This window comes from Acinonyx jubatus, chromosome A2 (assembly GCF_027475565.1).
Source record: "Acinonyx jubatus isolate Ajub_Pintada_27869175 chromosome A2, VMU_Ajub_asm_v1.0, whole genome shotgun sequence".
Lineage (NCBI taxonomy): Eukaryota > Metazoa > Chordata > Mammalia > Carnivora > Felidae > Acinonyx > Acinonyx jubatus.
In genome coordinates, this window is record NC_069383.1 from 51,325,312 (window position 1) to 51,352,986 (window position 27,675).

The 27,675-nt window shown below is 39.3% G+C and overlaps 2 protein-coding genes across 3 annotated transcripts in view; both read left to right on the forward strand.

The window, feature by feature from the left end:
• CA2H7orf31 (chromosome A2 C7orf31 homolog) overlaps positions 1-17,336 on the forward strand; it is a 42,171-nt gene extending 24,835 nt beyond the window's left edge. For both annotated transcript variants that reach the window (XM_053218298.1, XM_015081018.3), the window contains 5 exons: positions 2,150-2,331; positions 5,286-5,374; positions 12,308-12,482; positions 12,775-12,866; positions 16,281-17,336. In XM_053218298.1, coding sequence (XP_053074273.1) covers positions 2,150-2,331; positions 5,286-5,374; positions 12,308-12,482; positions 12,775-12,866; positions 16,281-17,102 — 1,360 coding nt within the window. In that variant the 3' untranslated portion in view covers positions 17,103-17,336. The remainder of the gene's footprint in view (positions 1-2,149; positions 2,332-5,285; positions 5,375-12,307; positions 12,483-12,774; positions 12,867-16,280) is intronic.
• A 7,352-nt stretch (positions 17,337-24,688) lies between these two features.
• On the forward strand, positions 24,689-27,177 carry LOC106982840 (cytochrome c). The gene is made up of 3 exons (XM_015081013.3): positions 24,689-24,838; positions 25,861-26,037; positions 26,149-27,177. Exons 2-3 carry the CDS (start codon positions 25,869-25,871, stop codon positions 26,295-26,297), a joined length of 318 nt encoding a protein of 105 aa, XP_014936499.2. The 5' UTR covers positions 24,689-24,838; positions 25,861-25,868; the 3' UTR covers positions 26,298-27,177.
• Positions 27,178-27,675: the final 498 nt, after the last annotated feature.

Genomic DNA, 27,675 nt, shown 5'->3' on the forward strand with positions numbered 1-27,675 from the left:
CATCAGATTAGTACCAAATGGGGCCACCCTGCCCTGGCCTCTGGGTGCATGCTAGCATTTAGCCTGTTGAATGATTCTCTGATAAAGAGGAGAGATAAAGCAGTTAGCATAAAGCCAGGAACATAAATGCTTTATTGTTGTAGTTATTGTTGTGGTTAACAACATCTCAAGGCAATGTCCCCTGAGTATAATTCCTGCTCCTGTAGTAGTTACAATGTCTCAGGACCTCCCACATTAACCACTGAGATATTTTCTAGGGACAGTGGACAGACATGACCATTTTATGAAATATTCATACCACATTTCCTTAAACTACATCATCAAGTCTAGGGGAAATGGCATTGAAAGTTCAAAAATTAATCCCACTGATTCGCCATTCCCACCAATTCTTACATCTTATCTCAATCTGACACATACTGGGAAAAATCCAAGAAAATCAAAATTAATCTTATTCCCAGGTAAGTTAATTAGCATAGACTGAGACAATCATTATACTGTATTTACTCAGCCATTCTTTCTAGTATGATTTGTGACTAAATGTCTCTGTTGGACAATATTTGAACCCTGGACTTTCTCATTTCATTCTTTACTGTCCCCAGGGTCTCTATCTTTCTTACCTAGGTCCCCTGCTTTCTGACTACTACACCTGAAAGTGAATGAAGCAAACACTCAAGACTCTGAATGTACAAGAACTTCTCTTATAACATGGGCTTTTTACTAGACCTCAGTAAACTCCGTCCTTTCCTAACTTAAGTAGACTGGACATTCTCCCCATGAGGAAAAATGTGTTCATTCCTATTTTATTCACAGTTTGCTCAAACTATAAATGATCGCTTATTTTCAAGCAAATTTATAAGGGGAAGTTAATTTGAGGGAGATGGTTAACTATAATATCCACTGAACTGGACAATGGAAATATTTAGAATAAGTGGAAATCACTGTGTTGTATATAAAAGGAAGTATACCCAATATTGCTTCAATGAAAGCAGTTACTAGGCTAGTGTTTTTATGACTCTGAGGTACATCAGTGAGTTGGAATTCAGGAATGAATGTCTTGATTCTGTGTTCTAATATCATCACGGAGTTGATGACCTCGTGCCTTGTACCAAGCCATGTAGCCATTGATGTGGTGCTTTTTAAGCAAAATAAATACATCAGAAAAGTTTAGTGATTCACAATAAAATGATGCCATACCCAATGCAAAAATGTGTTCAACTGACGGAGTTTGTGACAAGGGCAAGAAAACCAAATCTTTCCACAAAAACAGAACGAGCTGGCCTTCATAAATGACTTTTGCTTGAAGTCTAGACACTTTCTCTTACAAATCAGCCTTAACTTCTTGCGGTATCTATGAGAGATCAGGAACTTGTTAAGAATCTTGGACTGCTAGGTATTTCAGAGAGCCCGTCATGATGACAAGGCTGCTGAATTCAGTACGGATTTGCATTAGCGGGCCGAGTAAGCAGTAAGGGGCCGGGATCTGGGCCTGGGCCACCGCTGATTGCCAGCTATCAGCTCTCACAAATCTCTGCTAGTTCTTTTAAGAACTCTGCTAGTTTTTCAAATCATAATCCCTGTGGTCTTTTTAACTTGTTGGTTTTTATTTTTCCCATCAGTTTATCAGCTATTTTTGGCTTTTTGATTTCTAAACAGTACTGTGTACATAAACAGGCAGTATATTTTGTTGATTAACTGCTTAAAAGAAACAGATGGCCTAGGTTGAAAGTTCAAGGCAAGATGGTTGGATATGACTTTGCATACTGAAGCTGAATGCCCAGAAATGATTCCATAAAATAAAGCACTGGGATCCTGTTAAAACAAGAGGCAGGAATTGAAAGCAACTAGAAAAACTACAGATTTCATGTATCTTCTGCATTAGTTGTGAAAATTATTCACAGATAAAGAATTCAGTTATGATTTATTTTAAAAAGTAACTTTTATTTGTCTAGCAAAATTAGGAAAATATGTTTCGTGGCACATATTCCACCAGAAAGCTAACTCCAGGAGTACAGGGGCCTTGGCTCACTGTCGTATCCTCAGAAATAGAACAGTACCAGTCACAAAGAAGGATCCCAATAAATATTTGATGATTAATTTTTTTCAATTGCATTTCTTTCTATTCTGTTTTGTTTGCTCAACTAAATCTCAGAGAAACCTGCTTCCCATATCCGATTGAACACCCCTACCACACACACATCTCACGTGGTGCCATGTTCCCGACCTTTACATCACCTAAGGATCCTTACACTGGCATTAAAGCCCGAAGCCAACAGCCGTTTCCTCCCACTGTGCCAACGAAGGCTTACGATACGACGATTTTGAAAACAAGAGGTAAAATGTGATTTGGTATCAGAACAGTATTAATTCTTCTCATATTTGAATTTTATTCAATTAATAAAATCAAAGAAAGGAGGGCAAAGGACTCAAGACACAAAAGTGTAACCCATCAGATTAGGAAAGTTGTTCCTAACTGTGGCTGTGCTTTAGAATCACCGGGAACCCTACCACAAACCAAGTAAATCAGATTTTCCGCAAGTGCTCTTAACTTTTCTTCTTTATACAGCCTTCCATGCTAGAAGCAGAAACCAAACATTGTAGAATTAGTTGTTTTCATTCTACCTGTTTTTTTCTATTTTTATTTCCTTCCTGCTTTCTCTTATGGCTTAGCTTTTAAAAATTTTATCCTAGCTCAGGTAATTAGCACAAGGGACAATATTTGGTTCAGAGCATCAGGGTCTAGACATAGGTATAGCAGTTGTGATGAAACTGAGAGAATGTCATTGAAACAAGACTCAGAAAGTAATAGGAACAATCTGTTTAGGTCCTCTTAACACCTTGGGGTATCTTCTTGCAGAAGCAAACCCTGGGGTCTTTCCAGATGTGGAAACTCTAAATGATACACATACATACATATATACATGTAAATACATGGGAGGTTGGGGTGGGAAGAGCTGTGCAAAAGAACTACAAGATAGGATGCCAAGCAACTGAAATTTGTATGATCTTATCAGGCAAAGTGTTAAAGTTAATTTATTTTTCTCAATCCCTGAATTAGATAATTTCTAAAATTACATGAAGGGCATAGAGTTAACAAGAAATCAGAGAAATGTGTGCAGAATTTATAAAAACACTTTTCAGCGCAGTTGTAGGTCACAGACTAAAGCAAGTTACCACCACCATTACCCACTCTTCCAAGCATCCACCTGTTCTGACCAGTTAGTCACTCTTAGAGGACCTTAAAAAGATGAGTATATTGGGGCGCCTGGGTGGCTCAGTCAGTTAAGCCTCCAACATCAACTCAGGTTATGATCTTGCAGTTGGTGAGTTCAAGTCCTGTGTTGGGCTCTGTGCTGACAGCTCAGAGCCTGGAAGCCTGTTTCAGATTCTGTGTCTCGCTCTCTCTCTGCCCCTCCCCCGCTCATGCTCTGTCTCTCTCTCTCTCTCTCTCTCTCAAAAATGAATAAACGTTAAAAAAAAATTTTTTTAAATAATAATTACAAGGCAGGCTAGCAAGTTGTGAAAAATATCTAGCACCAAAAATGCAAAATTTGTTCTGATATGTAAATATTTTATAGAAATCCGCAAGAAAACACTAACATGTTTATCAAACAATAAGCAAAAGACAAGGGATGACAATTTAATTACAAAAGACCGAAAGAAATGTTTTTAAAAAAGAAGCAAGTTCAGGGGTGCCTGGGTGGCTCAGTCGGTTAAGCGTACGACTTCGGTTCAGGTCATGACCTCACAGTTTGTGACTTTGAACCCCGTGTCGGGCTCTGTGCTGACAGCTCAGAGCCTGGAGCCTGTTTCAGATTCTGTGTCTCCCTCTCTCTCTGCCCTTCTCCCACTCGCACTGTCTCTCCCTCTCTCCCAAAACTAAACATTAAATTTTTTTTTAAAAGATGAGTATATTGTAATAACCCTTCTAAAAGACCTTTCTAGGGGCGCCTGGTAAAAGACCTTTCTAGGGGCTCCTGGGTGGCTCAGTTGGTTAAGCATCTGACGTCAGCTCAGGTCATAATCTCACGGCTTGTGGGTTCAAGTCCCACATCGGACTCTATGCTGACAGCTCAGGGCCTGGAGCCTGCTTCTTATTCTGTATCTCCTTCTCTCTCTGCGCACCCCCCCCCCCATGCTCTCTCTCTCTCGTTCTCTCTCTCTCTCAAAAATAAATAAACATTAAAAAAATTTTTTAAAAAGACCTTTCCAAAAACTACTATACCACCACATTAGGTTTTCTACACTTATTTGAACTTTTCTTTAATAGAAAGACATAGAAGAGTGCCTTAGTACCAGATTGCCTGAGTTTGAATTATTCCGCTTACTAGCTGTGTGATCTTAGGCAAATTGCTTATTTTTGTTGTGCCTCAATTTCCTCATCTGTTAAAGTGGAAGTAATTGTACCTTATTCATAGCAATGTGAGTGTATATATAAAACACTTAGTACAGTACTAGCACACAGTAAATGTTCAATATATGCCAGCCTTTGTTCTTATTACATATGAGGATGGATGTTCAGAACACTCTTTTTTTTTTTTTTTAAGTTTATTTACTTTGAGACAGAGAGAGAAAGAAAGAGACAGAGAGAGAAAGAGAGACAGAGACAGAGAGTGAGCTGGGGAGGGGCACAGCAAGAGAGACAGAATCCCAAGCAGGCTCCACACTGCCAGCGTGGAACTCACAAACCTGACCCACAATCTTTAGTCAGACACTTAACCGACTGAGCCACCCAGGCGCCCCAGAGCATTCTTTAATGTGGAACTTCTTACAGGACCAGAGGAGACCATGCTATATCTGATAAAGCTTATCAAACCACCACTAATACCTAAGAAGCTACATTCTTTAAAATGTTCTCTTTCAGTACCTTTTTGGTAAGCAAATACTAATTCTATTTCTTGATATTTAGGCAGGGAAAGCCCAAAACAAGTAGTACAGAAATGTATTTACTAAGCCTTCAGAGACCAAAAGAGGACGTAGGAAAACTTAAACTTAAAAGTTATAACTTACCTAAGAATCCCTTTCGTTAACAAGAAAGGTACATTTCCATTGCCCCCTCATATTGCTGGCAACACTCGGGTTAGAGACTCATTCTTGCTCTGTGTGGCCCACATGCTGCTCATTAAGGGGAGCAAGAATTCAAGCAATGCTCTAATACACTAGCTAAAATATGCACCCTCATTCCTATCTCCTATCATCTTGTTTCTGTTTATTGCACCCCAAAATCCCATTCATAGAAAACTGTTATTGCTTATTCAGAATAACAGCACTCTTCCTGAAAATTTCAGGTAACCCTTACAGATATGAACTGCTTGATTTTCCAATGGATTCAAAGAAGAAAGCCTTGAATTGGCCAGGTCAGGGTGTATATTATGATGTAAGTATCTTTTAAATATGTGTTTAAAACAAAGTAAAAATGTTTTTACTCTATACATTTATGAAAACCCAAAAGATGGACTGTTTTATTTTCTATCTGCTTAAAAAAGTTGAGATTTTGACCATGATTCACATTTTTTTGTGTGCGTTTCCTTAGCTGATTTCACATACTTTGGGCAGTAAAGTAACATTTCCACAATTACTAAAAAAAAGAAAAAATGCTCCCCACTGAAAGAAGGTGGAAGGCTGCATTTCACTCACTGTGTATCCCCCAACCCTATTCTTATAATTCACAGCGTATTAAGTAACTCCAAATATACATAGGATAAATGAAAAATTCTCAGAAAGGTTTACAATTATTATCCCAACCATTATATTTGTGTAGAATCAAAGATAAAAACAGCGGCCACTGTGTACTGAGAAACTGCTACACAATGACCATTCTGGATACAGTATATCACAGCCTTTATAATAACTTAAAATGGTTAGATCATCATCCCCATTTTATAGATGAGGAAACTGGGTCTCAGAGAGTTTGTGGCTATCTCATAATCATTGAACTCAAGCTTGTCGGACTCCACTCTCTGCTCTTAAGCTCGGTACCACGATTCCACGTGGGCAGGGAGAGAAAATTTTTAATCATGAAGGAAAAGATCCGGACATTTGAAAACTATAATAGCCAACATTCATTGACCAATTAGTTTGTGAGAGGCAGTACCAAGTGTTTTCCATATATTATCTTCTTGCATTTAACAATCTATGAGGTAGGCAAGAAATAACTATGCAAGGCTAGAAACATTTGAATTTTAGTTGGGATAACCATTGTGGCAGGCCAGAGAGTGGTCACTGCGGTGTCACACAGTCATCTACAAAATACACAATTTCCTATTTGTTTTTTGTTAAGTTATACATCAGGAAAGATCCTTACAGAATCATCCATCATACTGGACCTCTCTAATTCTTTCAAGCAAAATCTATATCAGAGTATATGAAGAAATATGAGAAGTCATTCGAGAGACCATTCCGTCAATACACGTTCTTATGGCCAAAGTCTCCAGTTCAGTGGTTTAGTTTCTTCTTTTAATCTCCCTCACTTCCTCCTGCTCATGAAAATGCCACTGTCCTCATATCTCAGCCCTCTGCAACAATCTTGACTAGCTCTCCTTTACCTAAATGTAAATTCCAAGGGTTAACTGAGCTCCGAAGACCCTTCGGAGTCTGGCCTTCCTTCCTTCCTGCAGCCCGGCTCAGCTCGCTGGTCCTCGAACAGGTGGATGGCCATCTCCCACTCTTGGAATGCTCTCCTTTCACGGCCTCTCTGCCTATGCAAAACTTGTTCATTCTTCAAGGCTCAGCTCAACTCTGGTTGTTTCTGCTGCAGAGCAGAAAGTGAACCAAATAAGGAGACCCGCATTCTAGTTATTCTTATACCTGCCATTTGCTCTCTTGGTAATATTAGCAATATCATTTCTGTTCTTTGAGTTTACATTAATAAAATATACCTCTATAATTTCACTAAAATCTGTCCAACAGACTTCACAGGATATGAGGATTATATGAAGGCTATAAAAGCACTTTGCAAAATGGAAAGTGCTGTAATTTATAAGCATTATCACTCCAACAGAAGTGATTTCCCCTCTTCTGAGTTTCTACAATTATTATAACCAATAACTTTTTACATGTATTTTATATCTTATCAACTCAATTACAAGCTCTCTGAAAGTGGAATATTTTATAATATCTATAGTCCCCACAGCACTTTGTACGTAAATATTTTTGACTGATTTATCTGACTCTTCATCCAATGATTAATTAATCCAACTTTCTTAATCTCTTCTAATCTTGATTTTCAATCTTTCAGTTATTCTTCTGGTTTATCCCTAATCCTAATCAAGTTTTGTACTTCGCTGGACAGAAAAATAAAATAAAAATAAATTTGATACTGGGCTTGAAGGCAGTTATCTCATGACTCATCCATTTTTCCCCCTTTAGGATAATACCTATTCTTGTCCTCCTTGCGTTTCACCACTTCACTGGGGAGAGCGGCCAAGGGGTCTTCAACTTTATCTGCAATGTTCTATCTCTGTTAAAGGAGAATATTTTGTATAGTATTTACCTTTCCTGTTGCTAGAGCAGTGGTTCTCAACCTTGGCTGCACATTAGAATCACCTGGGGTGTTTTCAGAAATCCCAGTTCCCAGGCTGTACCCCACCCACATTATAATTGATGACATAATTATAATCAGCATTCTCTGAGGGTGGGAGGAGGCAGAGGGACACTAAGAACTTAAGTAATTCCAGGGGTGCCTCGGTGGCTCTGTCGGTTAAGCATCTGACTCTTGGTTTCAGCTCAGGTCATGATCTCCCGGCTTTGTGGGTTCGAGTCCCGCATCGGGCTCTGTGCCGCCAGCACAGAGCCTGCTTAGGATTCTGTCTCCCTCTCTCTACCCCTTCCTCACTTGTGTTGTCTCTGTCTCTCTCAAAATAAATAAACTTACAAAAAATAACTAATTCCAGAAATATATCTCCTGGTTATAAAAAAGAAAACTTCCAGAAACCATATTTTAGTACTTTCTATCTAAGCTGATAAGACAACATGTATAACATTTCGTAAAGAGTACAAATTTTGGGGTGTCTGGCTGGCTCAACTGGTTGGGTGTCCAACTCTTGGTTTCAGCTCAGGCCATGATCTCATGGTTTTTAAGTTCAAGCCCCAATTCAGGCTCCATGCTAACAGCATGGAGCCTGCTTGGGATTCTCTCTTTCCCTTTCTCTCTCTGCCCCTCCTCTGCTCTGTCTGTCTCTCTCTCAAAAATAAATAAACTTAAAACAAAAAATTTTTTTAAAAGTATAAATTTTAAAGTGGCTCAGCTCCTGGTTCTAAAAATGTGCCAACTGTAGGGGTGCCTGGGTTGCTCAGTCAGTTAAGCACCCGACTTTGGCTCAGATCATGATCTCACAGTTTCTGAGCTCGAGCCTTGCTTCCGGCTCTGTGCTGACAGCTCAGAGCCTGGTGCCTACTTCAGATCCTGTGTCTCCCTCTCTCTCTGCCCCTCCCCTGTTCACGTTCTGTCTCTCTTTCCCTCTCAAAAATAAATAAATAAATAAATAAATAAATAAATAAATAATAAACATTTAAAAATAAAATAAAATTTTTAAAAAAGAAAAAGAAAAAATGAAATAATTTATCAATTGTATAACCCTTGATAATATATTTAATTCTTCAATACCCCAGTCATCTCATAGATAGAACAGGAATAATCATAAACTCTACCTCATAGGGTTGTCTTGAGAATGAAATGTATGTAAAAACACTCAGCACCATATTAGCAGAGAGTAAGCTTATAATAAGTGTAACCTTCTGTCAATGTTATTATTCCAATGATTACAAAACTTTGTTGACCTAGAACATTAAGAAATAGGTGGTCTTGGAAAGGGGAATATTCTAAATAAGAGTTTAACCTTTTAAAAATAAAGTTCTGGGCCTTAATTTTAACACTATTTTATTTATTTATTTATTTATTTATTTATTTATTTATTTATTTATTTATTTTTAACGTTCATTTATTTTTGAGACAGAGAGAGACAGAGCATGAATGGGGGAGGGTCAGAGAGAGAGGGAGACACAGAATCTGAAACAGGCTCCAGGCTCTGAGTTGTCAGCACAGAGCCTGACGCGGGGCTCGAACTCACGGACTGCGAGATCATGACCCGAGCCAAAGTCGGACACCCAACTGACTGAGCCACCCAGGCACCCCAATTTTAACACTATTTTAAATGTCATTTTGCTTACATCCTTTTACATTCCATATATATGAAGCCTGTGCCCTCAAGAGTCACAGAAATCTAGGTACCTCTTTCCCACCCACTCCCCAGAGCCACCCTACCTTTTTATCTCTTTGGCCTGACCCAGTTTTCCCCACCAGAGTCACTAATCATTGCACTGTCCTTACTCTAGCCATGGTCTCTCCTCCTACCATTCTCTTTCCTCGGTAACCTCTTCTCAATGGCCATTTCTAGACATTATGCCAATCAGAACGTTCATTTTCCTTTCATAAATGGCCAACAGATAGGTTCAAATATTTGACTCTTCTGGACTGATTTTGTCTCTTCCTCAAATGGCCAAAGACTTTTTGTTCTATTTCTCAAGAGCCAAAGCATCTGGTCTTAGCTTTGGCAATATGAAAATATTCTTTGGGATAATATCTACCTTGTAATCATCTTTTGAGTAAGATAAAATATAACCACAGAGGTCAAGTGACATAAACTTCCCTAACTTTGGACTATCTGAAATATTTTAACGAACAATTTTAAAAGCCTAACCGAGCCTACTATCCATTATTCCTTATCTGTAAATATTTGGAAAGACCTTTGGCTTCTCTTGCAAAGAGGATCCACTTATATCATCCTTACAGAGGAATGTGGTTTCCTTCTTGAACCACCAGCCCTCTTTCTAATCTAAAGTGCCCATCCCCCTCCTAGAGATATATTTCTCATTCCTAGGACAGTTCCATCTCTATATTGAAAACTGGCCAACTCTTCACTTCAAATATCCCTGACTCTTTACACTCTTCCAAAACACCACAGGTTACAATACAATTTCCCATTCCCTATTTTCTTCCTCTGTGCCCTTGCCTGCATTTTAGTAGATCACTGCTGTTACTTAAACTAGATTAAGACACAAGATTAATCCAGCCCCTCAGAACAATATTTGAAAAAAGTCCTTATTTCTAAGCTCGCTTTGCAAATCATTGTAAAGATAAAGAGAACAGAAAGGGTTTTCTTTAGCCCTGAATAAGCAAACCACATATTAGTTAAAGGTTTATAGAGGTGGTTATTGAATACTTGAGACAGTTTTCTAACAAGTGCCTTTTACCATGACTGTTCTATATGTGGAAAATGGGGAGCACTCCAACCTCACAGAGTTGCTATAATCAGCATCACCCTTAGGTCCAGGAATTTTAGAAGGCCCCATGCCTTTAGAGCCCAGCTCTGGCCTTCCTCTGGCTATACCCCTCCCTATGGGACAGGATGTTTATGGGAACAAGACAATCTGTCCATCTAGAGCCCATGCTCCTCAGGCTCCCACCCCAGACTGATGTTACACTGCAGAATTCCCTAAAAAAATGGCTTTGAATGCAGTACTAGGGCCTTCATGAGGTCTCTTCCCCAGGTCCATCCTCCCAGGGGTTGACAGTGCTCCAAGCCAATATCTACCACAGGGCCAAAGCAGTTGCCAAGTGATGGCTGTTTGCTGGAAGTAGAGGTAATAGGTATAATGGAGCTTGAACTTGAGGGCCAGGGTACCCTTATATATAAGGCACTTCACCATTTGGGATGGAATTGGGGGTAGGAAGAAAGCAGCAAGTGATGTTGAGGCCAGGGGCCAGCAGGTAGCTCTTTTTGAACCAGTGTCCCCACTGCAGTCTAATAAGTCTAAATTTGAACTTGGTCTTCCAAGTTGTCATGAAGGTATTTTGTCAAGGTAGGAAAATGGAACATATTTATTTAACAGCTTATTTGCTTGATTTATAAATTAAACTATTTAGGAGCACCTGGGTGGCTCAGTCAGTTAAGTGGCCAACCCTTGATCTTTGCTCAGGTTATGATCTTGAGGTTCATGGGACTGAGCCTTGCATTGGGCTCCATGCTGGCAGCATGGAGCCTGCTTGGGATTCTCTCCATCTCTCTCTACCCTCCCTCCTACATGCACACATGTACATGCTCACTCTCTCTCTCTCTCTCTCTCTCAAAATAAATAAACTTAAAAATAAAATAAAATAAAAAAATAAAGTAAAATGAAATAAAGTAAAATATAAAATAAAATAAAATGAAAGAAAAGAAAAGAAAAGAAAAGAAAAGAAAAGAAAAGAAAAGAAAAGAAAAGAAAAGAAAAGAATTTAGACTAATGGAATGCAGGGTCTCAATATAGCCCCAGGACCTGCAAACGTTAAGGATAGGCTTTGTTCAGGACAAGTGCATAGTGTTCATGAAAGTTAATTCCATACTTTCCACCACCATCCATACCTCTGCTCTTGCTGTTCCTTTGGCCTCCCTATCTCTGCATGTCCTTCAAGGCCTATTTTCTGTGGTATGACATAACATGGCCTCTTGTCTCCTCCATTCTTCTCTGCTCCCCACCTTACTTTCCTGTTCAGTTAGAATCAATCTCTCCCTCCTCAGAACTTACCAATACTTCTTTCTTGACCTCTTTTATAACAGTTACTTTTCATCTTAGAGTCATTTATGTTCATTCCTTCTCTCCTCTTCTAGCCAATATATCCCTGGATGACTTGTTTCTGTTCCATCCTTGTTCCCTGCCACTACCTTGCATATATAGGTGCTCAGTAAATATTTACTGAGTACGCTCAATCTGAGAAAAAGGTGAATTTCTAAATACCCAAAGAGACTTCAATGAACCTCATTCATTCATTCACTTCTACGTACACCTCCTTTTGAAAATACAAAATAAACTCCATTGTAAAGTTATATTGATAGAAGGAAAAATTTTATTTGAATTTAAATGACTTAAACTTCATCAGAAATCCATAAAATATATCAAATGTTGCCATTTCTGACAAGGAAAGAGAAGTGGGAGACACACAATTTTGGCTGAATTTAGCCAAAGGAGTACCTCAGAACACTTATCTCTAATAAAATTTTACTGGAGGTAGAGTATTCTCAGGGACATTTCTCCAAGGTATGTTATCAGATAGAGTCTCTGCTAAAGCAAAAAACTCATCATTCATGTGATAAAATACTGTGTTTAACTCTAAATATGGTTAAGTTGCAGAATATTAGTGATTAATGAAGAAAAAAATCATATCTGACTTCAGCCTAGAATTTCCTTTATGCTCCTTCTTGCTAAAATAGTGAATCAGCCCTATTCTACTAGATGGCACTAATAACAATAAACTTTGATGTTCATATTCTAGTTTCCTAAATGTGTTGAAAAGAACAAGCCAGTGTTCTACCCAAAACCTCCTAAAACCTTCGCTCCTAACACTTCTTTAAATTCGTGGGACCCGATTAACTCTCTAAAAGAAGCCAATATACAAAGAAATCTTGAGAGGTCCCACTGGATCACTTCATATGCTCATGATTTTACAGGTATGGGTTGACTTTAATACAAGTAAAAAGAAGAAAATTAGAATATTTGACAAATGCTGTTACCAGCTTGCATCTTCTAATATTTTCCCCTGTTTCTTAACCTGAATACTAATAGAAATTAGGGTGGGTAGTAAGCTTCTCTTAGCGGGAAACTGGGAGGTACAACTGTTTTCAATTTATTCATTCTAATTATATTACAAAGGGAAATGGGTAAGTTTTTCTATAAAATGTCATTTAAGAGCCATCCTTCATTTACTCTAACAAAGTAGTAAGATGTGATGTTTCCATTAAGGTCTGGGGCCCATGAACCCCCTTGAACTGGATGATTACCATGAAAAGGAGAGAGCAGAGTTAACTGGACAGATAGGATTTGACCCAGAGCCTGTAAGTAATTGCAGTCAACTCGCAGTTACTTAGGGGGAAAGTATCCGAGTGTTAGGGCCCTTCTTGCTTTACCCACTTTTTATTTGCTTCATGAGTACTGGTGACCAAGCTAACAAAAGGAAAATTTAACTCATTATAGAAGTTAGTTTTGAATTGATCTGAACTGCTTTAAATACCTTTGCCCACTATTTCAAAGAACAAGCGAGGTTTCTTTTCCTATTCCCAGTGCTGGCGTTTTGAGGGTTTGGTTTTTTGTTTTTTTTTTTTAAGTTTATTTATTTTGAGAGAGAGAAAGAGCATGAGAGCGCATGAACAGGGGAGGGACAGAGAGAGAGAAGGAGAGAGAGAGAATCCCAAGCAGGCCTGCAGTGTCAGTGCAACCAATGCAGGCCTCAAACTCATGAACTGTGAGATCATAACCTGAGCCGAAATCAAGAGTTGAGAGGCTTAACCAACTGAGCCATCCAGGCGCCCACTGAAATTCTGTTTAAAAAACAGATTTTCTACTATGCTACTGTTGCTAAAATTTACAAAGGAATAGGTTTACAAATGCTTACCCTCTAATGAGATTCTTAATAATTCTATGAATGTTTGTATATTCACATTGATTCATTGATATTTACAATTGAGAGTTGGCTAAATTGCAATCGAAAGCCAATAAATTCTCTGCAAATATCAATACAAATTTCTTAATTGATTATGTGAAATGGCCTGAAAGAAATGATCAAGCCCGTTAGTGACAGAAATTATAGTCTGTTGGATTACTTATATATACATGAAATAAAATAATTTAACAATAGACATATATGCTATTTTATTTGGGGCCTAGATTTTATCCTCTAAAGCTACACGGTTTTTAAAACAAAATTAGTATTTCCAAAGATATAAACCGTAGAATTTAGACTGAGGTGAACACATTTATTTTACATTAGCTTTGGTATTTCCCAAGGTGATAAAAAAAATCATAACACCTGAAATAGTTATACAGACTGTGCTTTATCATTCACTGAAGGGTTTTTTTACTTTTCACTTGCAACAAATATTCTCTAAGGCTAGAAAGCACTATACATGTATTCCAACATTGTCAAGTGTGTTCATCAGCTATCCAGATTTCCACAGATTTGACCCTGTAGAGTCTAGCCCTTCAGGAAGCAGCTTTATCATTTTTACAAAGAAATACATGTACAGTTATATAAAGAATGTTTGCCAAGTATATTATATGCAAAATTATTGTGCAAGTAAACCATCAACTAAATTTTTATTAATAATAAGATAAAATATGCCTAAAATAAAGTTTAAAAGTTTTAGGGGTGCCTGGGTGGCTCACTTAGTCGGTTGTTTCCAGCTTGGTTTCAGCTCGGGTCACGATCTCACAGTTCATGGGTTCGATCTTCGCATCAGGTTCCAAACTAACAGCACAGAGCCTGTTTAAGATTCCCTCTCCCTGTCTCACTCTCTGTCTCTCTATCCCCCCATCCACTCTCTGCCCCTCCCCCACTCGTGCATGCATGCATGTTCTCTCTCAAAATAAATAACTTTAAAAAAATAAATGAAAGTAAGTTTTAGTGCCTCTTTCTGGTTTCTAAGACATGAATAACAGACTCTGGGAAGGCATGTTTTAGTGGTAATAAGTATATGAAGTATTTTGTTACAGTAGAATGAAATAAAGATACTAAAAACTGCTTCTTGCATAAAGGGGTCCTGTCCAAGGAGGATATGATATACCCCACACTTTTTTGTTTATGACAAATTTAACAAAGTATTTTAAAGAGCTGGGGTTTCTTCTAGTATCTACTGAAACCTAACTAGCTAAAGGTTATAACAGATTTGTTAATAATAGATGGAAATTCCTCCAACTCTGAGAAAATTAGGATCCAAGAAGACACTCCTAACTCCGTTTTGTTTTCTACATCCAAACTCGAGTTACTGTTTTCTCACCATTCTCATTTTTATTGCCTCTGCTATCAATTCCATTATCACCATCCATCCATTCTGTTAGTTTTTCTTCAACATACTATCTTAAAAATCTTGACAGTTACGGAACGTTGAAATAATTTTACAACTAACATCCATGCACCCGCCACCGAGATTCTACCATCGGCATTTTGCTATACTTAATCACATAATCTATCCATCTTTCCATCTCTTCAGCCACCCATCAATACACTTTATTATGTTTTATGCATTTGAGAGAAATTGCAGACACTAGGATACTTCATCCTTAAATTGCAGACACTAGGATACTTCATCCTTAAACAATCAGCATGCATATCATTAAACAGAGTTCAATCTGTTGCAGCTTTTCTTTTAAGGCAAAATACACATTCAATGAAATTGCACATATTTTAAAGTGCATGTTCACTGAGTTCTGACAAACGCATACACCTTTGTAACCCAAACACCTATCAATACATTAAATATTACCATCATTCCAGAAAGTTTCCTCATGCCCCTTTCTAATCAACTCCTCCCTCTTATTCCTATACCCCCACCGCCATATATCTATTAGTAAACTTGTAAATACACTACTTTTGCAGTTACCAGACATGATTCATAATATCTGTAAAATATCTCAAAAAGCACAGACAGAACAAGCCCCCTGCAGACTGCTGTTTAAGCACAGCACATCACTGGTCTCAGCATCACTCAAGATGTTTGTTACAAAAGCAGATTCCTGGAGCACCTGGGTGGCTCAGTCAGTGAAGCGTCCGACTCTTGGTTTCCGCTCAGGTCATGATCTCACAGTTCATGAGTTCAAGCCCCACATCCTGCAGTGTAAAGCCTGCTTAGGATACTCTCTCTCTCCTTTTCTCTCTGCCCCTCACCCTGCTTGTGCTCTCTTGTTCTCTCTCTCTCAATAAATAAATAAACTTAAAAAAAAAAAAAAAGCAGATTCCTGAGCTCCACTGCAGAATCACAGTCTCTGAATCACAGTCTCAAGTGGATCAAGCTTAGGAATCTCATTTTCCCCAGCTCCAAAGCTGATTCTGATTCAACCGAGGTTTAAGAACCCTTGCATTGGAAAGCTTTCACTGAGATTTAAATAACCACACATAACCTTCAACATCATCTGTTGGGGATGGCAGAAATTCTGCTCAAGTGATTCTTTTATATCTTTGAACATTTGAAAGCAAAGAGTTCCTACACAGAGGAATTTTTCCATAGCCAAGTGAAAACATCCCCTTTCCCTATCAGCAAAAACCAGTAGAAGAGAAAAACATGTGTTTATTAGGACCCAAATGTCAATGTCTGTAAATAAATAAATAAGCAAGCAAACATTGCAATGTGCACTCCTACACCCATTCTACATTTACTCAGTGAAAACGGGTACAAATTTGACCTGCCGTTTGTGGTGATACCCTTACAATGCCAGATTTATTAACTGATTTTCTCCTTTTTATCCCACCACTACAGCAAGAAAAATTCCATCCTGTCTTAAAACCTCCAAGACCCCTAGCAGGACGAATTGCTCGACTGATGCAGAACCGACGGCCTCTGGAGGCTGTTGTCCAGCAGAGACCACATTCCTGTCCAGATTGTACCCCTAGAGTTTTGTGTAATTTTCATACCTTTGTACCCAGTTCTACAGAAATGATGGCACTTAGTGATAACACACTGGCAGGTGTCACCCATAAAAAACAGGAAATTGAAGACAAGATTAAGGAAGAACAAAGTTTGCTATCTACCTATGCATCCCCACCTTGTTACCCAACAAGAGATCTGACTAACGTTTGCGACATAAAAATATCTCCAAAAATCACAGATACTAAGAAGATAAAAGATTTGTACTGGAGACAGCTGGCATTAAAACCCCAACCTATACCTTGCTATAGCCCAAACCATTACATTCAGTATGAGCATCTAAAACCTGCCATACGTGACCCGTGTACTATGTGTCAAAACTCTGTTAGCTTTAGTAAGCCTACTATTTTAGAAAGTAAACCAGACTTGGAAGCTTTTGATTTTGAACATTTTTTAAGTAAGCCAGAAGAAAGGCTGACCTTGGACACAGAAAACAATGAGGAGACAAGACCCATTCTGGGTTGGATTCCTAGAGCTGGAGTGGCCAAGCCTCAGACTGACCTGCTAGGGCTTAAGAACTCTTTTTCAAAAACTGGTGCACAAAAACGTTTCCATAAATCAATTCTAGAAGACCATAAAGACCTCAGGGATAAGGAGCATTCAGGGATGAAACACCAATTCTATGGCTATAATTCCTATTATTTCTATAATTGAGATTTTCATCCTTTCCTTCAAAACCCAGCCTCTTGCAAGAAAAGTAAAAATTTAACAGAATTTCTTCCATGTTGTTGGATTCTGTTTTCTAGAAAAGCCATAATGACCTTGTTATGAAGTTTATGCTTTCAGGAATTTTAAGTTAGGATCTAGTCAGAGGAACCCATAAAAAGGGGATGTTCTTACTTCCTGAAAAGTTTAACAATTCGGCAATAAAATATTAGAACCAGAAAATTTTATAGTCTTTAATCTCATTTTCAAATTATACTCCAAGGTAATTTTCCAAAATCATGAAAAACAACGTGTATGACAAAGTTTACATCATTGTTTTCCAGAAATGAGTATTTCAAATTCACATGCCCAGTAATTGACAGATGTCTATACAAACTATAGTACCTTAATAAAATAAATATGTGAACATTGTCCCCTTTTGTAAATGTTTGTACAAACTAACATCAAATACAAAAGACAAAATTCAAATGCCCAATGAATTGAGAGATGGGCAGCTCTATAAACTACATTACCTTAATAAATTAAATATATGGGCCCTTTTTTTTACGTAAACGTGGACAAATTATGTCAGTAGAAAAAACGAAACCCAAAATGCCTTGCATGCACACATTCAAAGTTGGATGTTTCTTTTCCATTAGCCTTCTGATAGAGAAACATAACCAATTTTTTTACGCAGGAAAAAAATTTTATTGTGAAGGTCTAGCAGTGGCTTTAATTAGTAACTGGTGAGTTAATTGTGGCAAGAAAGGAAGGCATCTTAGTCTACTTGGGCTGCTAAAACAAAACACCATAAACTAGGTGGCTTATAAACAACACTTATTACAGTGCTAGAGGCTAGAAGTCTGAGGTTATATAGCACTGGTAGATTTGGTGAATGGGAAGGGTCTGTTTCTTCCCTGCAGCCATCTTCTCACTATAACCTCACATGGTGTAAGGGGCAGGGGATCTCTCCAGGGCCTCCTTTATGAGGGCACTAATCCCATTCATGAGGGCTGTCTTCATGAACTAATCACCTCCTAAAGGTCCCATCTTCTAATAAACCTTAGGCTTTCAACACATGAAATTTGGGGGGACATAAACATGGACACCATAGCAAATGGCTTGATATCAATTATTCTAAAGCCAAATATCATTTTTGGAAGGTGTCTACCAAGAGGCTAGCTAACTGTCAAATGCAAGCCAACTCATTTAATGTGCCAACAGGCACATTTTAGACATTGTTTATCATGAAAGTTCATAAGGAATTTCTATGAGTGTTTCATTGAGATGTCTTAATTTTTATATTTCATGATCATGTCATTTAATTACACCTCCTTTCAAACTATTCTGGACTAGGGGTGCCTGGGTGGGTCATTTGGTTAAATGTCTGACTCTTTCTTTTTTTTTTTTTCTTTTTTTTTTTTTTACTGTTTATTTGAGAGAAAGAGAGAGCGCACATGCATGCAAGTGTGCACAAACAGGGGAGGGGAAGAGGGAGAGGGAGAGAAAGAATCCCAAGCAGGCTCCACACTCAGCACTGAGCATGGAGCCCAACTCTGGGCTCAATCCCATGACTGTGAGATCATGACCTGAGCTGAAATCAAGAGTCAGATGCCCGACTGAGCCACCCAGGTACCCCTGAACAATGTTCCTTTATATTCAACCACATATTTATCTATTTTGTTGCTCTTTATTTTTTCTCTTCATCTTTGATCTCTTTATCTGTAATCATTCTCCTTTTGTATAAAGAATACCCTTTAGAATTTCCTTCATTGTGGATATGCTGGTGACAAACTCAGTTTTGTTTGAAATGTCTTTCTTTCCTAAGAGATATTTTGCCAGATGAAGAATTTAATTTGACAGCTACTTTCTTCCAGTATATTGAAGATATCCGTATACAGTTCCCTGACTTCCACTGTAGCTGTAGAGAACTCAGTGGTCAGTCTAAGAGTTCTTAGAATGTCAGTGTTTTTCTCATTTTGCTTTTACACTGTTATTGTATTTCTTTTCTTTTTACTGTATTAGTAATCACTGGAATTCTTGAACTATGGATTGATATCTTTCACTCAAATATAGTTTCTACCCCATTTTCTCTTCTCTCCTTCTGGGACTCCACTTAAAAGTACATTATACAGGGGCACCTGGGTGGCTCAGTCAGTTAAGCGTCTGACTTCAGCTCAGGTCATGGTTCATGGGTTCAAGCCCTGTGTTTGGCTCTGTGCTGACAGCTCAAAGCCTGGAGCCTGCTTCAGATTCTGTGTCTCCCTCTCTGTCTGCCACTTCCCTGCTCCTGTTCTATCTCACTCTCAAAATAAATAAATATTAAAATTCTTTTTAAACAGTACATTATATGTTATCTTGGTATCTTCTTCATTTTGATTATTTTTCAGTTCTAAAGTTTCTATTTGACAGGTTGTTCAAATCTGCCATTTTATTTTATATATATACTTTCCAGTTCCCTTCTAAAATATTCAAGCCTGGCTTTTATGTTTAGAACACAAATATTTTACAGTCTGATAATTTTAAAATCTGGAATCCCTATGACCTTGTTCTTGCTTCTGCTAGTTCTCACTCATATCATGGAGTTAAAAATTATCTTTCTTTCTTTGCTGAACACTTTAAAAACTTTATTTGTAAGGGTGCCTAGGTGGCTCAGCCAGTTAAGCTTCTGACTCTTGGTTTCAGCTCAGGTCATGATCTCACAGTCCGTACATTCAAGCCCCACATCAGCCTCTGGAGAGCCTGCTTGGGATTCTCTCTCTGCCCTCTCCTCTCTCTCTCCCTCCCCTCCCTCTCTCTCAAAAATAAACATACATTAAAAATAAATAATTTGAGATTTAGGGTGACATTATAATCTTCCTGAATTTTCATTTGGTTCTGCCAGGTGCCTGAAGGCAACAGAATCCCTTATTCCAACTTCAAAATTTGAGGTATCCTTGGCCAATCCTGCAGACCTTGTAGGATCAGTGTTTCTTCCAGTTCACCTTCATTTCCAGGCTGCAGGCCTTTGAAATGCTGACCTACAGGTAGGGTTGTTTACCAGGTACCAGGTTCGACAACCTCTGCAAGCCCTGAATTGATACTGTAGATATCAATTTTTTTTTTTTTTTGAGAGAGAGAGAGAGTGCATGCAGGAGCAGGGAAGGGGCAGAGGGAAAGGGAAATAGAGAACCTTAAGTAGGCTCCATGCCCAGTACATAGCCCTACACAGGGCTCCATCTCACAACTGTGAGATCATGACCTAAGCCAAAACCAAGAGTTGGACACTTAACCAACGGAGCCACCCAGATGCCCCAAGACACATACATTTTCTATATACAGATACAGATAGCGATATATCTAACAATAGTGTGTCCAATGATCCCTGCAGCCTAGTATTTACACCCTTTTGAAGGCTCCTTTTACATTGTACCACAATCAATGACCAATAAAACAAGTATGTCACTTCTAAGATTTACAAAAGGTTATAAAGGACTGGCATCTACCTTAGCTTCTCTATCTCAGTTTCTGGGAAGCAAGCTTCCATGGGGTAAGCGGTCCCATCCATAGGCCTCTACCCAAGAGCCAACAAGGAACTGAGGTCTGACAACCATATGAAATGAATTGGAATTGAATTCTCCAGCCCTATTTGAGCCCTCAGATAACTGTATCTCTGTTCAACAGTGTGACTACAAATTCAAACTCTGAGCCATAGCCAAAACCCAAATAAGCTGCTTCCAGAGAAGCTGTAAGATAATAAATGTTTTGCTTATCATACTGTATGTAGTTTATTTCAATGACTATTATTTTTATTTCTACAAATCAGCTTTGGCTCTTTTTAAAATCAGCCTGGTTGTTTTGGATAGTCTCTTATTCATTGCAAATGCTTTTGTTCCCTGCTTTTGTCTAAATATTTTAAATGTCATTTCATATTACACGTCATAAAGGTAAATAAAAATTATTTTCTGTTTTTAAAAGAAAATAAGACCATTTCTCTTCTTTCCCCCTTCTAGGAGTGTTTCCTATGAAAATCTAAAGGGCCAGAGTCCTCATTCTAGCCTTTAAGAGCATAAAAAAGTCTCTCAGAGGTCTGGGTTTTATGCTTTTTGGTAGGTAAACATGAAGGAAGGTAGAGCATCACCTTGAAGCTTAATGTAAGTGTAACTATTTGATTCTCAGGAAAATAAGTTTTATTATTCTTTTGGATGAGGACAACTAATTAAACAAATGGCTACCCCAATTCCTGAGTGAACTTAAGGTAAAAGAATGTGAAAAAAAACCCTCAACCAAGAAGGATCTGATCACAAACTGTGATAAGTTCTCCTATGGAAAAAGGGTCACCATTAATACAAATAAACAATAATTGTGCTGCCCAAAGGGAAATAGGCTACTATTGATCCTAAAGCCTCATGTTCTATGCTAGCTAAAAACAGCATGGTATAAAAGGATTATAATTAATTTAGCTTAATTGTGTGAGATTTTATTCTGATTTGGTAGTTTCTTGTGGACTACATACGTACAACCACTTTATTGTGCTTACTCAACAGTGAACGAGTTTTCTTTCCTCATACGGTGATGTGAGGAGATATCTTTCTCAGTAAGATTTTTATTTCCCCAGTGACATCTAATAGTTCCAACACCTATGGTCATCTGTGGTGTAACTTTGCTCTTTGTTGTTTTTTCATAATGATCTCATGCTTGGCACTTCTTAAGAGTACGGAATCCTGAGGGCCTGGGTTAAAATATTCCTCTGCATATTTATGTTTTCTTCTGTGAGACACCAGAACATACTGCTCATCCACGACTACTGTATTAATTTTTCAGAGAGAGTTTCTCAGACCATGCAGGTAGAGTAAAATCAAACCTGCATGAGGGCTGACCCGTGGTTATGAATGCACAGAGGATACTTCTTCTTCTCACTCAGTACTTAAGGCCAAGCTGGACAAGACTAACCTGGTTCTTCCCTTTTCCAGGGAGATTGTATTTTATCCTTTAGGTTCAAGTGTTTCAGCATTATGCAGGGGTCTCAGCCAACCTTACCTCTCCATCCCCCCTACTGTCACATTTTATGAGCTTTACTCTCATTCTGCTGAGCTGCTCCTAAAGCCTAAAGTTCTTTTACTTCAGCAAAAGTCCCTAAGGTGGTCCTAAAGTGAGCTTAAGCTTATCACATTCCTTTTCAGTGCTTGTTCCCCACCTCAGCCCTGCCTCCAACCAGGAGATTTCCCTTTCTTTCTTGCGACCTCGTATATGTTTCGATTTGGGGGAGGGTGGTATCTTATTAGATCTTTTTCATCAGGAGGGATTTTAAAAGTATGCCATCCATTCTATTGCTGGAAGGAAAAAGCTACGGCATTTGCTTTGTAATAGTTATACTCCTTACCAGCCACTATCCTACGGGATAAGAGGGAGATAGACTGAACAGATATAACATATGAATATAACAGAGAACAAGTGCAAAATATTGTCGTTCCCAACTAATTCTCTCAGGTATCCTGAGTAAACTGTAAATACTATGAGTCTCTTTCAAACCTAAATACATAAATATTGTAACGCATAGTTTACGGTATCTGCTTTACTACAGCAATGTGCCAAGTGTTTACTTTTGTTCTTTTTCCTCATCTTCCCATTACATTCAAAAACAAGGCTCTTTATCTACAATGTCCTTAATTAAAAGTACTAAGAACTTTGCTTTCCATTCTCCCCTTCATAGGAATTAATTTTAAATGACATCAATTCATTTAGCCAACTGATTTAATGCTACATCTATATGATCTGTGGTAGCAGCACAATATGCTCCATGAGTCAACTCTTCTACAAACAAAGACTAATAACTTCTGATGCCATGAACAAAACAGATTTTGATAGGACTATACCTATTTAAGGACCACACATTCCTTGGAGGAATATGGGTGACGCTATCAGTACTTGGCTTCAAAAGAACAGGAGTTCTAAATTTGCAGGGTGTTGTTAAGTTTGGTCTTTTAAAAACTTGGTTAGCCATGGGGTGCCTGGCTGGCTCAACTGGTAGAGCATGCAGCTCTTGATCTCAAGGTTGTGAGTTCAAGCCCCGTGTTGGGTGTAGACATTACTTAATAATAAAATCTTAAAAAAAAAAAGATTATTTAAAATAAGTAAATAAATACTTGGTTAGCCAAATGACTCTACTTCAGGAGTAAACCTAAATGATCACTATCTTGGTCCCTTCCAAAAGCCACAAATGATCTTGAGTAAGTGTGATTTCTGCTGTTTCACAGCACACTTCTGGAGCAGTAGTGTGTGCAATTAGTGAGAGGGGGAACTGGAAGTAAGGACACAGAAAACAAAAAAAAAATCCAGTTCTACAGGGAGATGCGTGCTCTGGAGCAGAAATCACAGTATCAGTGGTTTGGAAGGAGTGTAAGGTAATCTAGCACCTATTGCTTAAATTGGGAGCAGGAAGAAGATTGCTAGAATGTAAGCTCCACCAGAGAGTCCTCAATGATTTACACCAGGTACATAATATGCACTCAACAAACACATGACTGAATGAATATGGCAGTGCTAGAATATGAGAAAGTTGGAAAAAATCATTCAGAACTCGGGGGCTGAATTAGAGGGCCACGGGAGTCCAGAAGAAATTTCCCAGTGATATAATTGAGCATGACAGGAAGGGGAGCTAGTTCGAAAGGAAAAGTATGATAACTGGAAACTGGGTTATCAAACCTGCATTTCTAATGTGACTCCAGCCCCGTACCTTATTTGAACATGACATTCAACCCTAGGTTAAATGAGCTGCAAATCCGCCGTACATTTCCAAGAATTCTCTAACCATGTAAAAATTGTTACTTCCTAATGTTGTCTGAACATCCTCCTTGTTCTGCACATGGACGCGAGGGAGAGACGGGTGTTGGCAGAGAGCAAACAGGCAGGTGAGGGGCCAGAGCTACAATCTAGTTTTTGCCGCAGCTGCTGCACCTGCCCCATTCCTCAGTCTTGGGGCATCCATCAAGGGGGTATCTGAAAGATGACTCAAAGTATCAGAATGGAGGCGAAACAAGAACACGTCAGGAGCTCGGGTCCAACTCTCATAACTCCGGTTCCAGGGTATTCTTTGTGGGTGCGGCTGGCGCCAGCCGTGGAACCACGACAGACGCTGGGTAAAGGTCGCCAGCTGAAAAGATGGTAGCCAGGAGACCTCTACGTACAACAGATTTGGGGCGTTCCCCTCTGGGCAGGCAAAACGCCCCCATCAAGGCGCATTACGTCAACGAGCACAAGAGCAGTTACCTTAGCAGGATAACGCCCTCAGTCCACCACGCGACTCCGCTCCACCCTCCCCGGGGAACCCGCAGGCACACACAGGCCGAACGGTGACGTCAGCCCTTCCTGGCACCGCCTCGATGTCGTACTTCCAGTGGCCTGTCGTAATTGCCGGCAAGAAAGGCCTCGAGCAGAAGGGCACGCTCGCGGTACACCTTACCCTGCTAGCCGGCATACGCGCAGGTCGTTGGCGCAGGCCCCGGAGACCGAAGCCAATGAGGCGCGGAGACATCACTGCGTATCAGGCGGCGCAGCCGCACTCGGGCCGCGAGGGGGCAGAGCGAGTTCGGTTGCACCAACACCGGTACTTAGGCGCGGACCGGCGTGTCCTTGGACTGAGAGAGCTGGACGCCCGGCTTGAGAGCGGGCACCTTCTTTTCGCTCGCAACCAAAGAACGGTGAGCGCAAAGCGGGGAGGCCGAAGAGGGCGGGAAGCGCAGCCGTAGGAGCACGCAATTGCGTTGGTAGGTATGCGGGCGGGGCCGAGGTCAGTGCCCGGGTTCTGCGAGTGGGGCCCACGCGGGGTCAGTAGGCCCAGAAGTGAAGACCCCGGACTTTGGTCAGCCAGACCCCGGTGGGCTACGGCTTGAAATAGGATGGAATCCCAGCTAAGTGAGGGAATGGGCTCAGTCAGGACTCTGAAAGCCCAAGGCGACTTGGTTGCGGATCCGACGGAGACCCCAGCTCTCGTAGTCGGGGCTGAGGGTTGTAGACGCGACCGACGGGACTTCCCGGGATGTGGGCGGGACGGTGCGCAGCGCCTCACGTTCTTCACGGAGAGGAAAAAACTGCTCCTCCAAAAAGGGGTCATTTTTCTTCTTGGTTACCTGTCGCTTCTCCCCTTAACCTGCCTAAGCATCTCGGGAAGTTAAGTTTCATCAGTCTCCTTGAAACCTGCCTGATTGGGTGACCTCGTGGTCGCTTCCAGAGATCCCAGAGCGGGGTTTCTTGCGAGACCTCAGCCCCCTGCTGCCCTTCCACTCAAAACAGCAAGGCAGTTTATAGTGACCTGAGCAGGCCGAATCAACCATGATTTCTATTTTTTTTAATATATTTTGATCTCTTCTGAGACGTGGCTTCAAACTGTAGTATGAATAAATAGGCTTTCTTAAAAGTTGAAATTTCGGTAGTTTGGGTTTAATGTAATCATGGTTTTCAACGTATTCAGATTTGTGACTTTTTGTGACCTTGACCTCAACTTTTGAAATGGTTTTGAACTAGGTTCCCTCTTTGCTTACTTGGGTTTTAATTCTGTCACTTAGACACACATAGATGTGTTTTTAAGGAAGTTCTCCTTCCACCTAGTGTTTTTGGTACTAAAGAGTCTGTTGCAAGTGTACCAATAAGTAAAATGGGATTTACCCTGGTGCTCAATATCATATCATAGATTCAGATTCGCACTGGATGAGTAAGTGTCCAGAGTGATCACTGATTTCCATGGGACTTTTACTTGAAGGAGATAAGTAATTGAGTCTCTCGTTTTTAGATTTAAAAATGGGTGATGTTGAGAAGGGCAAGAAGATTTTTGTTCAGAAGTGTGCCCAGTGCCATACTGTGGAAAAGGGAGGCAAGCACAAGACTGGGCCAAATCTCCACGGTTTATTTGGGCGAAAGACAGGCCAAGCCCCTGGGTTTTCTTACACGGATGCCAACAAGAACAAAGGTAAGGCGGGACAGTTGTAAAATTACAGAAGCACAAATTGCATGAATATAACCAACGGTAAGACCTTCATCAGGAGTGTAAAATACTTAACATACATTCCTCCTTGTTTAGGCATCACCTGGGGAGAGGAGACACTGATGGAGTATTTGGAGAATCCCAAGAAGTACATCCCTGGAACAAAAATGATCTTCGCTGGCATTAAGAAGGCAGGGGAAAGAGCAGACTTGATAGCTTATCTCAAAAAAGCTACTAAGGAGTAATAGTTGGCTGTTGCCTTATTTATTACAAAACAAAAATGTCTCATGACTTTTTTTATGTGTACCATATTTAAATTGATCACATACACCAGAATTCAGATCATGAATGGCTGATAGAATATTTCTTTTGGACAGTCCTGATTTAAATAAGATTGGCTTGTGGTTAACTGAATATGATTCACTTTTTGACCTTTGATAGTAATTCTGGTTCAGCAAGTGCTGTCACTCTTTTCCCCTTTGAATATGATTGGAATTGATTAGATTGTTGAGCTTTTCACAGAGATGGTAAATGCCATCTCTAAACTTACAGGAGATTGGTTTTATATTTAGATTTATATAACTGGTTATATTAATATATTTAAATACTGAGGAAATCCCTTCACTGTATCAGAACAGCAAGACTCAGCTGTGTTTCAAAAGTTGTGTTAGCCTGTTAAAGGCAAGGGCTGAAGATAAGCTGGCAATGTCCACTTTATCTTTTTAGTCTTAACTATGCCAATTTAATTAAAATTCCCTGCATTTAAAATGTTGCCTTTTGCTTAATGAAAGGCATTTTAGTGTGGTTTATGTATAATATTAAATAAACAATAGTAACACTTCTCACGTTTTATAGATGATCTGTAAGGTCAGATGCTTTTAAAATTCAGTGTGATAAGTTATAGCAGCAGATTTGGCCTGTGAATTCTTTACTAAGTTATAATTCAGGATTGTCTTCTAAATGGCTATTCAAAAATACAACTGTGGAATTACCATATATGTATGATTGGTAATGGTGCTTTTGCTAACTCGTTAGAAGGGTTAAAGTAGAGGAGATATATCATCAGCACAAATTTGTAAATTGTGTGATAAGGCTTAAGATAATTAAAAACAAAATCACAGATCATGATTTTTCTAATGTGCTTGATTTAATGACTGATGCCAGAATTTAAGTACAACAGCCCTAAGTGCTGATGGAGCAGTGTTACTAATAGTATTAGATTGTGTACTTATTCCTCTAGGACAGTCTGAACTAGAACAACACTTCAGTGATTCATCCTTAGAGTTTCTTTGGCCAGAATGAACCCTCAGACTTTCATACGTGGATAAAACAACATGCTTCTGGTCACAGTTTTGTGGTGTGTGACTATAATTTTTGTACAAGTTATTTCATACATGGTCCATGCCCTAACAATTAGAGAGACCCTGGCCATTTTATGGAGGTGGTGAAATTCTCAGTGAAAGAAACTGACAAGCTATCTGAGACAGTAAGGAAACTGGGAAGAGGCCTTGTCTGTCAATGGTTTCAAAGATGATGGGGATGATTAGATAGCTTGTTAAGGCCTGGCAAAGCAATTTGTCATTTAATCTTTCAATCATTGGAGAAATGTAAGTAAGCAAAGAA